General features: G+C 33.2%; 1 protein-coding gene across 2 annotated transcripts in view; it reads right to left on the reverse strand.

The window, feature by feature from the left end:
* Positions 1 to 1,253: 1,253 nt before the first annotated feature.
* LOC142344101 (uncharacterized) overlaps positions 1,254 to 21,764 on the reverse strand; it is a 77,371-nt gene continuing 56,860 nt past the window's right edge. For both annotated transcript variants that reach the window (XM_075395587.1, XM_075395588.1), the window contains exon 4: positions 1,254 to 1,662. In XM_075395587.1, the coding sequence (XP_075251702.1) occupies positions 1,382 to 1,662 (281 nt within the window). In that variant the 3' untranslated portion in view covers positions 1,254 to 1,381. The remainder of the gene's footprint in view (positions 1,663 to 21,764) is intronic.

Raw genomic sequence — 21,764 nt, forward strand, 5'->3', positions numbered from 1 at the left:
CCGCTTCATTCCAATCTTTCTTTTTCGCCGTTTTCTCAGTAGTCTTAGCGCTTTCAAAACACTCAATCAATTTAAATTAAAACAAAATACCTAACTCTATGCAAAAATCATATTTTGTTCCATTTTGATGAAAAAAGTTCGAATTTTGAAAATGTTATCAAAAATTTCAGCGAAAAAAAAACTTCAATCAAACAATTCAGCAGTGTTCTTCTATCTTTAATGGTAACAATAACACTCTACCGTTAAAAATCTTAGCTTAAATTATATTATCGAATTTCTGCCAAATTTTAGCTAAAGTTACTGAAAATGTGAATAAAAACTGTCGAATATTCACAAAACTTTAAACCTCAATAACTCCCTGTAAAAAACGAAATTCGAAAAAATTTTTTTGATTCCATATTCCAGGATGCACGTGCTTTTTAATGATACCACTCACAACTCTCTACGATGAATATATCGATGGGCCAAAATTGTCTGAACAAAAAAAACCAGTTGAGTATATAGTTCCTCCCTCCAACTAAAGGGGGGTCGGAACAATTAGGAAAGATCACTATTTGTTCAACCCGACAAATTAACCTCAGATTCCAAGTATAATCAGTGTTTCGCTGTGCTCTTTCATCAAGCGATCTTTATCAATGCCTTATGACGCGTCTACGATATTAAATTGAAATCATTTTAAAGAACTGATTGCAACCAAACAAATTAATAACATTTTTGCGTTCTATTCCACTTCTGGTTTCATCAAATAGAAAATTTAATAAGCGACGAAGACTGCCTCTTTCAAAAAGTTTCGTGCTGGAATTGACCACAGTACCCACGTCTTAGCAGACCTACACCAAGAGTCAAAACGTTTTTGTCAATCGCGCTAAATTGTTGTCATAATTTCATTTTTGATCGTAAAATCTTTTGACAAGTGTTAGAACTTTTTGACAGTTTCTTGACCATATTTTCATGATTTTCTGACTATTTTAGACAATTTTCTGACTTTTTAATAGTTGCAAAGATTTGGCCATGTCTTGAATTCAGACTGACAAATGTAAAAAAGTGATCTGATCATAGTTCTCAATTCTGAATCAGTACTCACATTAGACTTGTGATAAGTCTTGTCCAGTATATTGATTTGGCATCAAGTCCAGTATATTGATGTGCTTCCGCGTTCGTTAATTTAATTTAATACTTTTGTTATAGCATTGATTATACTGATGGTGATGTCTTCATGGGGTTGTAACACCTGGCATCTATCTCCCCTCCTGCTCTTTTGTATATTTGAATTTCGAATAAATAAAAATAAGTTAAAGTCTACCTTGTCTATTCACAGCAGTTTATATATTCTCCAATAGTTATTAGATAATCAACATAACAATGTCAACAATTTAGCCGGCTATACAAGACCAAACTTTTGAGCAACTGAAACTCGCGTCGGACGTGTGTTCTGTGTAGTGTTGGCATTTCGTGTTCTGGCGTTACCGCGTGTGTTTTTTGGCATAGCAAAGGGAGGGGACGGTGGAGGTGGAACTGGACTTGATGAAATGGGAGCCACTATCCGAGGACGCCGCTGATTTCTTGGAATTGATTCCGGATAATCTGGCTTTGGCTGATCTGGTGGATGTGCTGAGCTGTGCCAATGCACATTCGAATGTCCTGGTCCCACTTTTTTCTTGCCTAAAATTGTACCTTTAAGCTAAAGCGCCGTAAGTCATAATACCCATTGATAAATTTAACAGGGTTAGGCTTATATTTAAGAGTCGAATATTGAAAGACGTTCTTTGTTTTTCAATTCTTGAGCATATTTTGGTCCCAGAGAACCATCTAGGATGATTTATATTGGCACAATATAATGCAACTTTGAATGACGTAGGTACGTGTGAAAGGGTAATCATAAGTCACAACTTTTAAAAACAACAATCCTGTCATACAGTCAACTGCCTCCAAACAGACAAATATCTCCCCACTCACTGCTTGAGAAAATTGTTGTTGTGAGTACTTAATTGAATAATTCTTGAATTACATACCCACTTTACTCATGGAGCAATAACTATATTCCATCAACATTAATGGAGCATAATCAATTCTGATGATCAGTGTTTTAAAAGTAGGGATATAAATTTCATACATACAGATGCAGCCTGGATAAAATTTCTTTGCCCGGTTTTATTTTACAAAATACTTAGAGTTTATTAAAATATTATTTAAAAAACATTCTATTTTTACAAGGGTCGGTTTTTTGTTCACAAGGGTCGGTGAGACTTTATTGGAGTTTAACAACGGTCGGTGAGACTTGTATTCACAAGGGTCGGTGAGACTTGTATTGGACTTTAACTAACATTTGAATGCCAATGTGCATGAATTGGCATTGCTCGAATGCCGTCAAGTTGACAGGAATGATTTGCTTGGCGCTAATGCAAATGGCAGACATATCATAATAAAGACCTTTTGCTGCTGAATGAATCTGAATGAATCTGCTAAATGAATCTATCGCATTTTTTCTCCTTCGGTTTAATGCAATCTCGGAGCAATTTTACTTCAACACTCATATCTTAAGTTTAAGCCAATCAGAAAGCAGTATTAACAATCTCTCATTTCTAGTAGGCCGGCCTACTAGAAATGAGAGATTGCTAACACTGCTTTCTGATTGGCTTAAGCTTAAGATATGAGTGTTGACGTAAATTTGCTCTGAACTTGCATTAAACCGAAGAAGAAAAAATTCGATAGATTCATTTCAAGAACCACAGGTGATCTAGGCATGGCCACATGCGGTAAAGTGTTTCATCTAGAATTAAGCTTTCTCCATTTATGTTAAATGAAATAAAAACTTATAAATCTAAAAAGCTCTAACATAATGTTCGCTATGGCATAATTCTTTCCTTACATGAATATACGTTATAGTTTTTTAATAGCTAAGATTGTGTTTTGTTGTTCCGACCCCACTTTCAGTGGGGTGAGGAACTATATGCTCAACTGGTTTTTTTTTGTTCAGACAGTTTTGGCCGATGGGTATCATCATCATAGAGAAATGTGAGTGGTATCATTAGAAAGCCCGTCCAGCGTAGAATATGGAATTTAAAAGGTTTTTTCTGATTTTGTGTTTTTATAGGGAGTTATCGAGGTTTAAATTTTTGTGAATAGTAGACGATATTCCGTTGTTATTTGTTAACATTTTCGTATTTTTGAGCAAATTTTTGTTAATTTTGCTAAAAATATGATAAAATTGTTAACGGTAGTGTTACTGATCTCATCTTAAAAGATAGAGGGGTAGATGAATTGTTCGATCTGTGCTCTTTGGCTAAATTATTTGCTTAATTTTTCAGAGTTCATACTTTTTTGTCAAAAATGGGACCCTATACGTTTTTAGCCCACTTTCTCCGACTTTACTTTAGGAAAACACCTCAAAACTGCAGCCATATTCCTCTTAAGCCTAAGAAGAGAGCTTGTTGCACGCTCACCGGCTATAAGGGTCATCTGAATTTATTTTTTTGTCAGATTTTCTCCAACTTATTCTCGATGATTAAGCGAAATGCATTATTTATTTTTTAAATATTGAAAAATTTTGTTTAAAAGTTGATCTTTTTCGCGACCACTCGAACGAATCATTGTTTTTGTAGCCGGGCAGCAATATCAAGCCTGATTGTGATCTCAACATTGATCTTTACGGTACAAAAATTTAGATTTCAATTGGGCGACGCCTTTTCCAAAATTTTTTCCGAATTTATAGTTTTTTAGAAATCCTACTGACTAGAATTTCAAATCAGGGTTTTTTTTATTGACAACTATTATTTACAAAAAATAAGTCGCAACGACTATATATTATGGTCTAGAGTAAAGCTCGTGGTTTTTATGGCTTTGACCAATTGTTTCCGAAAATTTTTTTGTTTTGTTTATGTTTTGCCTTCAATTTTCATACTTTTTGTAGTCAAAGCACTTAGCCCCCAGAATCAGTGACCTAAATGGCTTCCTGTGAGGTATATGTGAACCAAACAATGCTTTCAGTTGTTATCTAATGTCTCGTATGACTATTGATTTTATTTGTTTTGTCGGCGAGTTTTTGAACTTTGACACTGTTTTCTCTTATTTCTCTCAGCTTCGTGCGTAGTCTCAGTCAAAAGCAAGCAAAAATCATTTTTAGTTGGCTAGTAAACGAATATCTGTTACGGCTTTATATATAACTAATGGATTCTTGGTTTTGACACTACGAGTTTTCACTTTTTAAAACTTTGAGCTTAATTGCAGTTTTTATAGATTGCTTTTGGTTTCGTTGGCGAGTTATCACATTAGTGACACGTTCATTGTAAAGAAAACTTTGATGGGAGATTGAAAAGGGTTGAAAAGAATCTGTTAATTGCATTTGCTGAATAGTTTGCGCTTTTAGTCTGAGACACAGTTCTCTACCGAATTTTAGTGATTTTTTTCATTTTATGAATGTTTGTCTTCCTTTTGTGTTATGTATGACAAATGCCTGATAGATCTCCATTGCTTCCTCAAGATGTATAACATAACTATTTGAACCTTTCAGTATGTAGCTATTTCTTTTATTGACTTTGAATTGACTTTTAAAAAGTTTTTTTCAACTTTTTGTTTTTGCTTTCATTTTGGTCATCATGTTTATCAATCTCACTAATAAGAAGTCTCAATGAGTTTTATTGATTCAACATTTATTTTCTTGGTGTTTTATTTGTTGATTAAAAAGTTATTTTCTCGGTTGGTTTTGACTGATTGCTTGGACCATTTAGTTTCATAAAAGAATTTCGAGATTTCTATTTTTTTCAATTTTTGGGTTTCTTTTTGTTGTCATTTCTAAGTAGTCCTTTTATACGGAAACCCTCCTTGATGTTCAGATGAGAACGAAGTGATGATTTACAGCTCTTGTAGATAAAATCTTAAAAATATAGTACCTTGAACACTGTGGTGTCGCAAAATTGTTTGTGAAGATTCGGCTTCTCTGCCTGTATTTGTTATTTTGTACTATCGTGACATAGTGTCATTAATAACAGGGCCCATTGATTTTCTGAGGTGTTGCATTGTAATCGGTCTCTTTTTGGTTGAAAACTTATGTTTGTTATGGCTCTTGAAAAATGTGTTTTCAAAAACATATTTGGATTTATGAGCTTCGCCATTTGTTAAATTTATTTTTGGGGGATTTTTAGCTTAGTCTCTCCAAAGACAGGTCACAACTCGTTTCTAATGAGATATAAATTAATTATTAACGTTATAATTCCAACCAATTGTTTCTCGGCTTTTTTACTATAGTTACTACGAAATTTCATAAGTTTTCATAAAATTTTATGAGATTTTTGTATAATTGTACATTTTAATGGACTTTCGTTTTCTTTTTAAAATATAGCGTTAATGGTAGGTCCCATGTGCTTGTAATTACTGTGCAATTGAAAAATTGTTTTCTGCTCCTTGTGAAAAATTTGTTTTTAAAAGCTTCACTGTCATTTTTGCGCAAAGTTTAATTTTGCCGGTATCTGTCGTCATTTGTAGTCTAATGACGTACACCAGATAAGGTTAAACAATTAGTTTTTAATGATTCAGTTAATACCTAATGATATGAATCAGTTTTGAAATCAATTGTTGTCAATAATAGAAACGTAATTCTAAACTTCGCACCTTTTTGCTCTTTTTATCGAGCCATTACCCTGTTGCAATGAGCACAGGTCCCATATCTTTTCTATTGAACTATAGGTAAATTTTGTTTTCTTAAGTTTCATCTGACGCAAGGTTGTTTTTGTTATAATTTTTTTAAACTATATACATCGAGTTTTTGTCGTAATTAATGTTTGTTATTTGATTTTTATTATCGTCTTTTCCAGTTGTGCTATTAACAACAATTTTGTTCGGCCCTCTAGAGGGGCCTTTTTGTATTTCATTAGTGGTTTATTGAACAATCTATATTTTTCTGAAAATTTTTCATCTATTCATTATTTGGTAGTCAATTAAGTCAAGATGTGGATGAGCGGGGTCGGAACATTATGTGCGTACGCACATTTCCGATCCTCCTTGTCATCTAAAAACTGAAATTCAGCTCTTGCCAAATCAAAACTTCACAAGAATTGTGATGCGGCTAAGATAAACTTTGGGAAGGGATGTGGTGGTTCACAATGTTCATTCAAGTCAATCTTCTCAATCAAAAAACGGTCAGACAGGTATCTTGACATATATAGGTATACATGTCTTACCGTTTTTTGACTGAGCAGTTTGACTTAAATGAACATTGTGAACTACCACATCCCTTCAGAAAATTTATTGTAGCGTCATCAAAAGTATTGTAAAGTTTTTAGTTTGTGAGAACACTAGTAAATAATAAGAGCGTTAAGAGCGGGGGGTATTAGTGCGACACTAAACATGGGAATATAGGGAGTTATCATGAGAAGGAATTAGGTTAGGAGGGATTGAAACGTTTGTACATGTAAAACCTTTTTTTTCCGCTTCATTCCAATCTTTCTTTTTCGCCGTTTTCTCAGTAGTCTTAGCGCTTTCAAAACACTCAATCAATTTAAATTAAAACAAAATACCTAACTCTATGCAAAATCAAGACTTGTACAGTTTTGCGTGGGCTTTTCTGCGCTATTAAATTTAATTACACAGTCTAATAACGCCTTGCAGTTTTAAACACTGGTTCTTCTGGTTCCCTTTCATTGGCTTCCTCTGCTTCAAAATTAATAAACGGCTTATCGGGACTGATCCGAACTTGCATCAAAATCGACTATATCATTGCTTTCAATATCCGAATCGTTTATTAATTCAGCAGCTAGAAAACCAGGGTCGGGTGGCTGCCATGTGTTGGAGCTTTGGGTGTTGGTTTCTGGAGACGATTGTGGCACAACGAAACTGTTATCCCACTCAGGACTTGAACTAAGCTGTAAGTCACTAAAATCGCCAGAATTTTCATAATCCCACTGAGACGGGTCTCGAGTAGGGTTACCTTGCGAGGTTACTCTACTGAGGTCTTATAGTATCTCACGACTATATTACAATAGTGAGACTTACCTGACTAACTAAAGTTCTATATATCTAGTCTGCTACTCTTCTATCTGAGCTTCAGTAGACAGTGCACGGGCCCCAATTCAAAAGTCTAACGTATATCTCAATACAAAACAAGAGCGGAGTAGAGAGAGAGAGAGAGATACTTTATTATTATATCAGGTTTGGGTATGACTCTGATCGGTACCAACTAAAAGGTGTTGTGTTAGGGAAACTAGTTAAACATCGAAGGAAAGGTATTTATTCTATTTTAACCAATCAGGAAAGAGTTTTTTCAGTCTTTATTTATTTAAATAATAAAGTCTTCAGCTCTTCTTTGTTGGAAGTCAACATTGACTCCATCTTTCCGGGGTTTAAGTTTTTTAGTGTTTAAGTTTTTTGTGAGTACTACATTCAATTTCACTTTAATCTCTCTGGAGGATTTTCTTTTCTTTTTGTTGAGTGTGTTGAGCTTTTGCCGGTTCGTCAGTAGGTCAATTCCTAGACATAGGTTGCTCACGGAGCAAGGAGTGAACATCAACGACCACAAAAGTATCTATTCCAGTACCTCTTCCAGTGCATGAAGATCCTTTTGGGTAGGCCCGATGTTGATGTCGAAGGCGATCCTGATGTCCAGTGACTTACCTGACTTACCTGAATTGTTTTGTTTGCTTATGTTAGCTGTTGGATGTTCAGAATTTTTTTGATTTAGCCTATCATGTTAAGCGGTATTAATGTTCTGTTATTACGTAGTATCCCTTCCGGTTGGAAAGATAAAATAAAACCTTTGTTCTAAATGTTATATGAATTTCGATGGAAAAATCGAGTGTAGTTGGGTGAGTAACAACAAGAAGGTTGTTGACAACAACGAAAAGTTATTTGCTATATGTCATAACAAACGGTATAGTGACATGTGATTTTTCTGTCATGTTGAATTATGTTATTGGATATGAACATGTATTATTTCAATTAATGTCTCCCGGAGTCATGATTTATTTTGATGAATTTAGTCCTTACAGACTGCATCATCATACTTCTACAGTTTTGTGGTTTTGTTAGTTGTTACGGTTATGTTATAAGAAGCGTTTATCGAATCTGTAAATGTTATCAGGTTGCTAATGGTTTCTGAATTGTCTAAGTTTAATAAGGGTTTTAGAACACGCTTATAGGTTTAATGGGTGTGGACAAAAATTTCCCATCGCCTGGTTCCTATTAACGGTTATTTCATACTTTTAAATTGAGTAAAAGTATCTGTCTGCGCGCTTATTTTATAAATGTTTGCAGGATACGACATAAGGTATTTCAACATTCCAAATAATTCTCTCGGAGGAAAGAACTTGTTAGTTGTTAATGTTAGTAGAATAGATGCTATTGCTAGACTATTGCATGTGATAGTTCATGTGATAGTTAATAGTTGTTAACGTCATGTTGTTATAATTGCATGGTTGTTTATAGATGTGGAATTTTTACCTATAAATGATTCGTCTATGAATGGTTTACCCATGAAGTGTTATAACTTAGTGAATTATCCTAGTAATATGAAATTTTCGAATTAGTAATATTTTCGTTTTTTCTGTTGGTATAGACTTCGAATATTTTGTTATGTACTGTTGGAAGATTACGTGTCAGTATAGTTATTTGACGTATTGTTAGTGTGATTAACTAAATATCAACAGTTTGCCACTGTAAACACTTGTTCAGAAGTTTTAGAATTGTCATGTCAAGACCCAATGTGTTATGTAGTGTTATGCATACGTTATGTATACTTTTCGTTGTACATGTCTATTATACATTACATATAGTGTGTTATTCTACACTGTAGTGCATAAAGCTATTGTTTATATCCGGTTCCATTGTAAACAATATTATCAGGTACCTTTGTATTTTCTTTATTTATTATTTACAAAATTGCATATATCTAACTATGGATAATCTTTGCATATGTACATGTATAATTTACTATCTAAAGGTAAAAAATGGGTAGGAAAATAAGAAACAATAATAATAAAAAGAATAAAAAATTGTTGTTCTAAGAAATCAATTATTCATTAAGTGTTATATCAAGGTATTTATATCAGGTATCAGTGATACTTAAAGACAGTGTTATATTTAAGACTGATATAGCAAATCAAAACAGGAATGTAACAGTTAAAATATTTCAACTGTAATTGAAATAGCATATTCGAACAGATTTGAGTAACATATTTGAAATGTTTATGGCTATAGATGGTATTGTTACAAATTGGTAAAATATAGAAAAACTATAAGCATATATGCAGAGAATCAAATCCGTTGTCAAATGAAGCTATTATGATTGAAATGGCATTGTTGTTAAATTTCGAGATTTGTTACTTGTTCCAATTTTCCATTTGTTACAATTTCTCTGTTTGCTGAGGATGGTTAGTTCAATCTCTGTATTGTTCATATTCCTTTACGAAATGTTCATCGTGTGAGAGAAAGAATGACAACAGGTCAGTGATCTCATTGACGTTTATGTCCATAATTGAAGCTTTTACAGTTTTCCTTAGCTCTTTTTCAAGATCTGTTGCTTTTCGTTCATTGTTATATTGAATTCTGTTACTGAAAGCTCTGTTTGTTACGCTTCCTTCTAAATGATATGTATGGTACTCTTCGCAAGGTTCAAGTGCCTCGAGAGGTACCATCAATGGTCTTTCATGTGAATCCTTAGGTTGGAGGATATAGTTATTTTTTATGGGATCAAACTTTTGGAGTGTTCCAATGGTGTATTCCCATTTCAGTTTATATCCATAATTCAGAAAATAGGGAGATGTTAATTGATCATTGATATGGATGTAGCTCTTATTTGTATTATGCTCTTAATCTCTGAAAGATCAAAATATATCAGTTTGGTTTCATGTACACGAAAGTTATTGTTCTGTACGTCTTTTGGAGTGGGATGGAGAAAGTTGAAACTAAGTTGGAAAATTTCCTGTTCAAATACGGTATATGCTGAGAGATTCTGAGGTGCTCTTGCTACTAAGTAATCGAATGTGCATATTACAGGTACTTTAAACTCATAATTGTAGTCGTATAGGAACCGTTCCGTTAAGCTATAAAATTGTTCAAGGATGGAGTAAATAGCTTGATGGAATTTATCCCGTCCCATATTTTTCGTATTGCGTTTGACAGTATTAGTGTTCTCAGAAGGCAAAAGTGGAAAGTATTCGGATATGCGATCTTTCAGTTTAAAGAGAGGTGCAATGACAAAGTTATAGTTCTTAGTTTCAAATTGCATTTCTGCCCAATTGCGGTAAGACAATAATGGGTTGTAGTTACTGCTATGTGGGTTGTTCAATGTTCTAGGATCCTTTTCTTGGAACCATATGGTTTCCATAACGGTAGCTGTTGGCGATTGTTCGCTAGTTGATTGATGGAAAAATGACTTCCTATTGTTACTACGTGGTGTTACCGCGTAGGGGAAACGTAGATTCTTTGGTCGAATATGACTGGAATTTCTTTCGAACCAACGTTGTTGAACACGTTGTTGCATTTTGTTACTATCTGTTGTATAATCTTCAGGAGGAGGTGGTCTCACTGGTGGGGTGTAATTCGGTAACGGTGGGCACATATATGTGTCACTCGGTTTCGAGGTATTATACGAATTATTGTTCTGAGATCTGTTCTGTGGTCTATTGCTTTAATAACTATTTGTACCAGTATTAGTGTTTTGTTCTGTTATATCATTAGATTTCCTAGTAAGGAAAGACTCCTGGTTTCGTCTTACATCCGGTTGTTTTGGTTCAACAACTTTTTCAGAAATTATACGTGCTATTTCCTGTGGTGTCTGTTGATTGAGTGCTGTCTGTGTGAATTGTTCAGACGTTGTGTTCTCCACTTCCACCCCCATTGTGGTGACTGTTTCTTGTGGGTGACTGTTATCGATGAGTTCATCTGTTTGTGTGCTACATTCGGATGCATTATCTTTAATTGCTCCAGGGCTGGAACGACCAGATCCAGAGCTAAGCTCGCCTTCCTCTACGTCATAGCTGAGAGGAGAGTCGGCTTTATATGGAGATTCTTGTTCATAATCCATTCTGGAAGCCATTTGCTAAAAGATATTTATTTGTTAACTGTTTTTTGTACATAAGTAATGGAGGTTTTGTTACAGGGGGAATGTTACTTGAATATTGTTACAGAAATGTTGTTATAAATTGTTCAGTATTATTATTTCTGAGTATCAGGTTGCAGACTATGTGGTTATTCAAGTTACTAGATGTATGTTCGCACAAATTGTTACATGCATGAGTTACATGCAGGAATTTGTGTGCATGAAAGGTCTTGTTACTGGTATATTTGTTATCATTTCATATTGTTATCGTTCTAATGATGTTATATGTTTTTATCTATCACTGTTTAGTGATCGTATTACAATTGGTCACAATTGAAGACATATTACATGGTAAGTGTTATTCTTTGTTGTTCGGCAATCATATTAGTATCAGATACATGAATTAGGTACATATATAGAAAGTAATAAATGTTAGATGTTTTTGTATTATGGATTTGTTACACTTCATAAGTGTCCGCAGAAGGCGAATCACAATAGGTTACTTCATTTGTATGTGGTTGATCGTCATTTCTTAGTATGTCTAAACTATGACTGCGGTTATGCATTTTGTTAGCCGTTAATTTTAATTGGTCGAAATCGATAGGTGGTGGATTTTGTATGTCCATTAGTTTTACTGACGGTACTAAAGGTCGTTCACTTGTAAATGTACTGGAAGGCTGAGTATTTCATAAGGTGTTGACTGTTGAATAGGTAAAGGCGTTTCATACGAATGTCCGTTAAATGATGTAGGTTGTTGCTGTAAATGCGGCGCACTGGGTAAGGGTGCGTTATTTCTCAAGTATTGATATGCAGGTGGTGGAGCAATGAGTTAAGGTTGGAGTTGTGGTATTTTTTTTCCGACATTGTTTTCAATGGTTCTACCTTAAACGGTTCTACTCTAAACGGTTCTTGTTTATTTTTTCGTTCTGGTAATGGTGGTTTTGTTTTCGTAGGTGATTCTATTGTTCCTAACTGTAGTCCTTTTTCTGTTCTTCTAATTGTTGTGTTATAATGTTTATAATTCGTATCTACATAAACTTCTGTAGGTTCATCATTGTCATTTTGGTTATATGTGGTAAATTTGTGGAGTGTCGACGAATATTTTGTTTATACTTTCGTGAATTGTTATTTCCGTAGTGTGTGTTGTTTTCATCACTTTTATGACTATTGTCTTCTTCTTGTTTTTGAGCTACGAGTTGAGTTATTGTTTGTGAAAATATTACGAATATTCCTGTAAGTAGAATTTTTGTTATGCTTGCTTGTTTTCCGATTGTTTTATGTATTGCAAAAGCGTTATAAAATTTGATGATAAGATTTGTTATAAATAATATCAAACTTATCATGGCGTATATTATTGCCATTTTTTCTAAGACGTACCATGGCCAACCAAAGATTGTTAATATTTTTTCTTTTAGCCATGCCCCGTCAAAGATCTCTTTCCAGTTAACACTTGGTTGATCAATTTGGAAGTTATATCTATTAATGTTGAGATCTCTCAACTATTTAAGTGATTGTTCGTAGTTTTTATAGGTTTGTAATAATCCTAATTGTTCAAGTTCTAGTAATTTCTGAGCATTTGCTGATGTTGCTTCTTGTAATGGTTTTTCGCGGTCTCGCATATATTCGTGCAGTAAATCTCGTTTTCGTTCTTGTACTAGTTGTTCTTTACTGTATATACCACTTTCAATTAAACTTGCTTTACTAAACATGTTATCAAGTGCGATTTCATCAGGTGATATTGTATTCAATATTGTTTCTACTTTTACTGGTTATGGCGTTTCTCTATATCTAGTTGTTCCCTCAGTGTCTATAGAAATTAATTGATCGAAGTTGCTGTGTGAGCATGGTACTTTCTTTGCCCATAAATAGGTTTGTCTTGTTAATTGATGTACGTATTGTACACTATTTTTGTATAGAATTGGTATTTTATCGTAACATTCACGAGTTTGTGGTACGTTCAAGGGAGATGATTTTTTTGCGCATTTGTACATTTTCATTACGTTTAGTCCTTCTTGTTTGACAAATATTGATCTATCTCCAGTAAGGATATATCCTAGGAGTGGTGTGCTCTTTTGTACTTGTGTCAGTGTTAATTGTCGAATGTTTTAGTTTGTTCCCAGATTTTCGAATAAAATTCTATTGCTTGTAGACTTATTCTCGAGTATATGTTACTCATTTAGAGGTCCATTTTCATGATCATGTGTGTGTTTTCGTTTACAAAACCATATTAATATCGTTTGATTTCCTCGTCTTCGTACCGTGTGTGTTCTGATGTTATTTGATTTGCTTTAATTTTTATAAATTTTTCTTCATCAAATTTGTCTTTCTTTCTTGTTACTTTTTGTCCTGTGTGCATATCGAATCCCTATTCGTATTTTATGTAAATGTCGTCAAACTCTGTTTTGTGTATTGGTTGGAGTGAACCGCATTCGCGTTCTACTAATGGGTAGACTTCGAATCTGTTGGCAATAGTGTCTGTTTTGTTCAATTTTATTTTTTGTGTTATATCATACTGTTGAACTGTTGTCCATTCAGCATTTGTTTCCATCCAGTATCTGTCATGGTATTTTACCATAAATGCATCAAATTTGATAAGTTCAAATAATTGTCAATGTGTTTGTGGTTCCCAAACTAATGTTGCTTTTGTGAACGGTGTCGGTAGACACTCTCCTTTCCGGAGATCACATGGTAATTTTGTTCCCATATATGATATTTCTGCAGTGTCTAAATTTAAATATTACTATCGATGATACTTCTTTTATTTCTAATGTCCAATCTAGTATATCTATTCTGTTTTGTTTTCTTGGTCCTTTCAAGAAGTTTGACTGAGCCTTTTTATTTTCATTTGGTATCCACATCGGGTTTGTATAATCTAAGACAATTCTTCCATATGGTGGTACCTTAGGAGTATCAAATTCAAATTGAATTCTGCCTTGCATTCTGTCTTCGATCTTTTTCTGAAGTGGTGGGTTAGCTATGTAATTAAATGAAATAATATATCGTGTTGGTTTATATATTCTGTTTTTAGGAGTTTAATTTTAGCGAGTTCGTTTCGAACTTCATCTGCATCTAATATTTTTGTTCTTTGTGCATCTGAGAAGTAATAACTAGGTCTGTTAGCTCTAATATAATCAGTGTGTTGTGAACACCATTCTACGCGTTCCTTGATAGTTCCTGTAAATGCGTACGCCTTTATTTCTACTGCTTGTGTTTTGATAGTAGTTGTACTTCGGTTTTTTTCATATCTAAATCGAGTGGTTTGAATTTACATGTACTAATTTTTTTTAGTTCATAATACTTAACATTAGTAATTTCTTCTGCATCGCAATCGTAAAGTTCAATGAAGATATCTTGTGGTCCAGTTGCGGAGCCATTAATGTTTTGTCCTGTTAGTTCTACAAAGTTTACTTTGGTTTGTCTTTTTTGTCTTTTATTGTTCAAGTTAAATTTATCTAGTATACTGTTTGTCAATTGTTCTCTATAGAAATTCCAATTTCGGGTCCATTTATCGATGGCTATTTCCCACATTGCTTCGTAGTCTGAACTGTTTTTAAACTCTTCTAGTTCTTTTATTTTTGTATTATATGTAAAATACTTTGGGTAGCTCAGGAAGTTTGTGTGATTGTGATTGTGTATTAGATGGTTTGTGACGTTATTGAGCTTTCCTGTGTATTTATTTTGTGAAATATTTGAATGTTTATTCGGTGTTTTGTTTTTGTTTTGGAAGTACTTTATTCGTTTGGTCATTCTGTCATTGATACGATCTTTTAGACGTTGCCTAACACGTTCGTGTAACCTGTGTTCTAATTCAATTTTCGTTTCTATTTTCATGTAAATGTATAATATTATAAATAACAGTATTAATATTATAGGTTTTAGTTGAAGCGACATGAATATGATAAACCTGTATGTGGATTATAAAATGTTGCGAAACCTAGCGTCCGCTTGGTGTATCTATGAAACTTATATATGAATTCAGTGCAAATAATTGGTGCTGGAGTTGTCGTGGTTATTATGGATGGTGTAGTTGCGTGAAATGGGTGGTTGAAGATAGTTCCGTATTTTATTGTTGTGTTAAATTTTAATTCTAAACTTGGAGTTGCTAAGACCTCAAGGGCTGTGTTACGCTGTCGTGCTGTAAGATTTAGTGTATCAATTAATCTATTCCTTGACCAGTTTGTAAGTGTGTCTCCTAAGTTAGTGGGTCCGTATAGTGGTGGTGGTGGATTCCACGTTTTGTGATCTAATGAAAAAAGATATGTGTGTTCATTAACCCTACTTCGTGTAGGTGGATTTGGATTTAAGATTGGCGTTGATCTTGTTCTACCTGGATGGCTTGATGGTAATCTTATTTCTGGTATAAATGACGATGGTGTCAAAGCTGTATTCCTAGGCGGTTGTAAGGAATTTGTCAAATTGATTTGTGGTATGTTGACAGGAGTGTCTATTGACGAAGAATGATTTGTTTTTTGTGGTGTTGTTGTGCTACTACTCGCAGAATGTGGTGAAGTTGCTGACCAAAGTGAACTATCCGTTGAATGTAGTGGTTGTACACTGAAATGTTCTTGGACAAAATTGAAATCTTGTCTTTGTTGAAATGTTGGTAGTAGAAAAGGATTTGCTTTTATTTGTGAGGATGTTGGTGTTCGGATTGTACTATTAGCCGAATTATCACTTGGTGAATTTATACTAAAATTGTGCAATGTTGGTAATCCAGTTCTACTTGGAGGTTCTGACAGTCCTGCTTCTATAGGTCGAATTGTGTTAGAATCAATATCTGTTGAACCATATGAAACTAATGTTGAATTTTATGTTGGAAATGATAAAGAAGATCTATGTCGTGCTCTTAAGAGCTCTCTTCTTTCTGGGCGGTCCCGCCGTACAGTGTATGGATTTTCGTTTCCTGGGTTTAAACTATTATCAATTTCCGGGAATGTTGGTTTGTTTGTTAAATCTGTGACTTCGTTATGATGTGGTCTTTCTTGATTGGTATTGTTGTTACTATGGTTATTGTTTGATGACGCAATTTTTGCGGATTATATTTATGCTCCTGAACTAGGTCCTTGTGGTGGAAAATGAATGTATGGTGGTACTAGTAATATTAGTGGTATAAGTTCTTGTTGTGGTGGCTGTGTTTGTGCTCCCAAATTGGATATCCAAATTTTGTTTTTTTCTAGGCGAAGATTTAATTGATAAATAATAACGTTGCCGTGTAATGGTGAATTTTCAGAGAATCCTATTTGTAAATAGAATTTTTGGGAGTGTAGTGTGTAATATAACGATTCTTCTATACCTGGGATAAGATCAATTTTTATGGTTTTATGAAATATTCTATGAAACCAAAACACGTGCGTAAGAAGAAATAAATTAGGAGTGCAACTTTAATGAATTTAAAAATTTCTAGTTCTATAATATCTGTATTGGTTTTACATATATGTTATATATCGGAGTGAATTTCGTTCATTAGTTTTTACTGTATTATTGTTCTGGTGGACTGTATAGATAACTCTACGGTTTCTGATAACTTCGTTTATTGTTACTATTGCTAAGTACGTAGAAACAGCGACTATGCAGGGTACTAGAAAGATAGTTAAGAAGAATATTATTTTAGATAATTTTATGTATATTGCTATTAATGCGTCTGGGAAATCAATTTTTGAAACTCAGATTACTGTGTTTCTGTTTGTATTAATTGTTTTGTAGGAAGTGTGTGTGTGCGATAGTATGTTATATCGTAACTTTAGTTAAAGGTGAAATTGTTTTGTATACTTGTTTTGTATACAATAGCTGGAGATTGAATGCAACGCTCCACTGCAAAGTGACAGTTATTTACTGATGTAACTGACACTTAACGGTGCCGCACTAGCAAGTTCTTGTGCTTCTATTGATACACAACTATGACTACAATAGGTAGCATGTATGGTTCTATTCTTTTAGTTTATCGTTTAATAATTCTATAGCTTCTCTTTTGCAAACCACTCGAAAAACTGTATGTAGTTTGTTTATATTAACACAACTATCTGTGTTAATTTGTTGTTTCAGCGTTTCAAATTTTGTAATTGTTTCGGTGCCAGGTGCTGTGTTCTTTAGTAGTTCAAAATGTTGTTCTCCCCAAAAAAGTTTTATTTCTTGTCCAGTTTCGGTTTTACCTTCTATGGTAAACAAATAATTGTTGGGTGATACTTTACAATCGGTTACTCTAACACTATCGTTGTCAAAATGTATATGACATCCGAAGGATTGTCGTGGTTAACAAAATCGTCTCGTTGGACTGTTAGCTTTATAAAAAGTTGATTTCTATTGAGTGGTTGCATAAACTCTGATACACTAACATGGGTGGAATTTCATTACAGTGAAGGCTATAATGGTGAATTAGTCTCTCATAAATAAAATTGAAATAAATCAGTTTACCTTTTGTTGTTGAAATGTTTTGGGGAGAATGGTTGATGATAAAAGAAACAAGTTTGTTATAACTGTCTGAAAAATTGGAGTTTATCGGTTTATCGGTTTATAGAAATGATTTGATGTTTCACTGAAGTGAAAAATTCAGAATGAATTGAATTCGTTTGAATGTAGTGTGACAATACAGGTTGAGAATGGAATTGATATTCAGGATGAAAATGTAGATAGAAATATTTAGAAGATTTTTAAAATTTTTAGAAAGTTATCAAAATCTGAGACAAGTCAGAAAAAATTTTATTTTAGAATTGAAATTATGAAATTTTTCTGACTGAGTATTACAAGTTTTGTTTTGTATTTTCAGCTGAGCCGAAATTTTCAAAATAATCAAGTTTTACTGAGGTAGAGATCTGTACGAGACAAAATCGGAGTTGTGATTGTTGTTTTACTTTCTGTTGCTCTCTACAATTCTCCTGACATTTAGGTGTCTTCCGTTTTTCTTGTTTGTTTCTTGAAGTTGCTGATTTCACAATTTTCTGGATCTAATTAGTTTCTGGAGTTTCGCAGTTTTAGAGTTACACGATTCGTTTGAAGTTTCCTTAACTTTGTTGTTGTTATTGTTTTTCTCCTGTAATTGGTATGTTTGATGGTATAATGAAGTGCTGTCGTCATGGTATGATTATGGTAGTTAGTCTAATGATATTGTCTGTTTACTAGTTAACATTTAGTTTCAAGTTATCCGTTAATCAATAGGTGCCTTATGGCGTCAACTTTGATTGTTACCAATAACTTGATGGGGAAGGTAGTCTATTACCGAAGTGGTTTGGTGTAATTGTTAATTGTGTACCAAGTTATTTGGTGTAAATGTTAACTGGTCATATGTTAGTTTTGTTAGCTTCAAATTGATTTTTGTGCATATGAAAAGCTAACTTCAACTGCTAATTGATCTTTGTCAGATCTATCATGAAAATCACCATCTCGTTCATGGCATTGTAAATGTTAATTGGCTTGGCATTTTGGTTTGTTACTAATTGCGTTTGCAGGGAAACGTTAAGTCCCTATAATTTGTTCTAATATCTCTTCATCTACTGATGAAGGTATAAAGAGAATGTATCTCTTTCTGCTTTGGTAATTGGGCCCTTGTTACATTTGATCATCGGTGTTCTTTTACTAATGAAGGTACTAATGAGGTACTAATGAGGTTTTTGTTTGCTAATGAATTCTAAGACGTCCGCTTTTCTATCGTCCGTTTTGCTTTTATGACGTCTATAGATTGTGATGTACAGAGTTTTTGTGTTTTATAGAGGTTATTTTCATATGTGTTCAAATTGTCGAAGGTTATTTGGCCGAATATTAAGCGCTATTTAAATTGATCAAATCGTTTATGTATGGAATTTGAAGGGGCGGGTTGTTTGTGATATGTGAAACTTGGTATGTTTCGTATACAAGGTCTTAATGTAATCAATGTGTTATTTCATCTCTGTTTCAGGTACGATACGTAGATGTTAATGAAATACGTGTATGTTCATTATACTGATGTTATTAATAGAAATCGATTATTATTATTATTACGTTTTACAAAGAATGTTAATAAAGAAGGTTACATGTTTACAAATAGCGTTATATATTCATGTGCACTTTTTATTCAGGTGTCAGTTATCACTTAATCGATTGACAAGTATTACACAACGCTGTGTGTCGTAATTTTACTACTTCATTGCTATTTTTTTTTCTTGTTGTTATACTTCCGTGTTGGATACAGGAAGTTATTCGTTTGTTAATTATGTAATCATTTGTTATATAACGTGACTCATACAGAACATTTAGTATTAGTATTGAGGTAGTTGTTATTGAGTTAGCTTCCGCATTGCTATTCGCATTATTTTTTTCCTCTTTTTCTTTACTAATTGCCGTTGTAACAGGGTTTACTCTGTTATTTATTTTACCCTTGTTATTTTGCAACTCTTTCATGTGTGTACATTGTTTACTGTTCTTTTTCAACTTTAACTTCTAAAAAGTATCTATTCCATTCCGTGAATCCTCGAACGTGAGTGGATATTGTTATTTGTTTTTATTTGTTATTTGATTGTTATTATTGTTTGATTGATTGTTTATTGTTTGTAATATTGACAATTCCATGATGTCTATTCCAGTTCCAAGCTTGTGAACAACAAGATACCAGTTGTTTTTTGATTATTTTGTGTTTCGATTTCATTGTTTACATGAAACCCTTTTTTTCAATTCATTAGTGGTCGTTCCAAAAGCTACTATCAAGGCCTATAAGGATTAGCATATCCTTTACTGTTATCCGTTTTGTTATCTGAATATATTATGATTTGTTTATCTTGTTTACTGAATTGCTTTGTTATCGATGATTGAATGGGTGGATGTTGGAACGACGCGGTCTATGAGAAGTTGAGGAATGTGCAAAAGAAAATGAAAAATGTGTAAGTGACTGAAGGTCAGTTTGAAAGAAATGGTTACGATGGTTACGATGTTAAATCGAAAGTGACGATTTATCACTCAAGGTGTATGTGTACTTGTTTTGTATTTTACATTTTTTGTCAGTGTATTTATCAGTGTTTTGATAGTATTTTCATTAAACGGTGTTAATATTTAGCTAAGTGGATATTAAATTTTGTTCGTTTTGAATTGGTGTTTATGAAACAGTGTTTATTGTGGGGTTATTTTATGAACTGGCTATTTGATCTAGTAGTTTCTGATAAATATGGGTTATAACGGTTAGTAGTTCGCTGGTTGTTATTAACACTTTTTAGTTTTGATGTGCTTCTTTATATTAATGTTTCTTCTTTTTGATATTTTTATTAGTGTGATATATTAATTTGTTGTTAATGAAATCAGCTGTTTTTGTATACTGTTTTGATGGTTCGGGGATATTCAGGATGAAAATGTAGATAGAAATATTTAGAAGATTTTTAAATTTTTTAGAAAGTTATCAAAATCTGAGACAAGCCAGAAAGAATGTTATTTTAGAATTAAAATTATGAAATTTTTCTGACTGATTGTTACAAGTTTTGTTTTGTATTTTCAGCTGAGCCGAAATTTTCAAAATATTCAAGTTTTACTGAGGTAGAGATCTGTACGAGACAAAATCGGAGTTGTGATTTTTGTTTTATTTTCCGTTGCTCTCTACAATTCTCCTGACATTTAGGTGTCTTCCGTTTTTCTTGTTTGTTTCTTGAAGTTGCTGATTTCACAATTTTCTGGATCTAATTAGTTTCTGGAGTTTCGTAGTTTTAGAGTTACACGATTCGTTTGAAGTTTCCTTAACTTTGTTGTTGTGATTGTTTTTCTCCTGTAATTGGGCACTTGTTACATTTGATCATCGGTGTTCTTTTACTAATGAAGTTACTAATGAGGTACTAATGAGGTTTTTGTTTGCTAATGAATTCTATGACGTCCGCTTTTCTATCGTCCGTTTTGCTTTTATGACGTCTATAGATTGTGACGTACAGAGTTATTGTGTTTTATAGAGGTTATTTTCATATGTGTTCAAATTGTCGAAGGTTATTTGGCCGAATATTAAGCGCTATTTAAATTGATCAAATCGTTTATGTATGGAATTTGAAGGGGCGGGTTGTTTGTGATATGTGAAACTTGGTATGTTTCGTATACAAGGTTTTAATGTAATCAATGTGTTATTTCATCTCTGTTTCAGGTACGATAGGTAGATGTTAATGAAATACGTGTATGTTCATTATACTGATGTTATTAATAGAGATCGATTATTATTATTACGTTTTACAAAGAATGTTAATAAAGAAGGTTACATGTTTACAAATAGCGTTATATATTCATGTGCACTTTTTATTCAGGTGTCAGTTATCACTTAATCGATTGACAAGTATTACACACCGCTGTGTGTCGTAATATTACTACTTCATTGTTATTACTTTTTCTTGTTGTTATTTTTCCGTGTTGGATACAGGAAGTTATTCGTTTGTTAATTATGTATTCATTTGTTATATAACGTGACTCATACAGAACATTTACTATTAGTATTGAGATAGTTGTTATTGAGTTAGCTTCCGCATTGCTATTCGCATTATTTGTTTCCTCTTTTTCTTTACTAATTGCCGTTGTAACTGGGTTTACTCTGTTATTTATTTTACCCTTGTTATTTTGCAACTCTTGTATGTGTGTACATTGTTTACTGTTCTTTTTCAACTTTAACTTCTAAAAAGTATCTATTCCATTCCGTGAATCCTCGAACGTGAGTGGATATTGTTATTTGTTTTTATTTGTTATTTGATTGTTATTATTGTTTGATTGATTGTTTATTGTTTGTAATATTGACAATTCCATGATGTCTATT

This window comes from Convolutriloba macropyga, chromosome 8 (genome assembly GCF_964194025.1).
Source record: "Convolutriloba macropyga chromosome 8, txConMacr16.3, whole genome shotgun sequence".
NCBI lineage: Eukaryota > Metazoa > Xenacoelomorpha > Acoela > Convolutidae > Convolutriloba > Convolutriloba macropyga.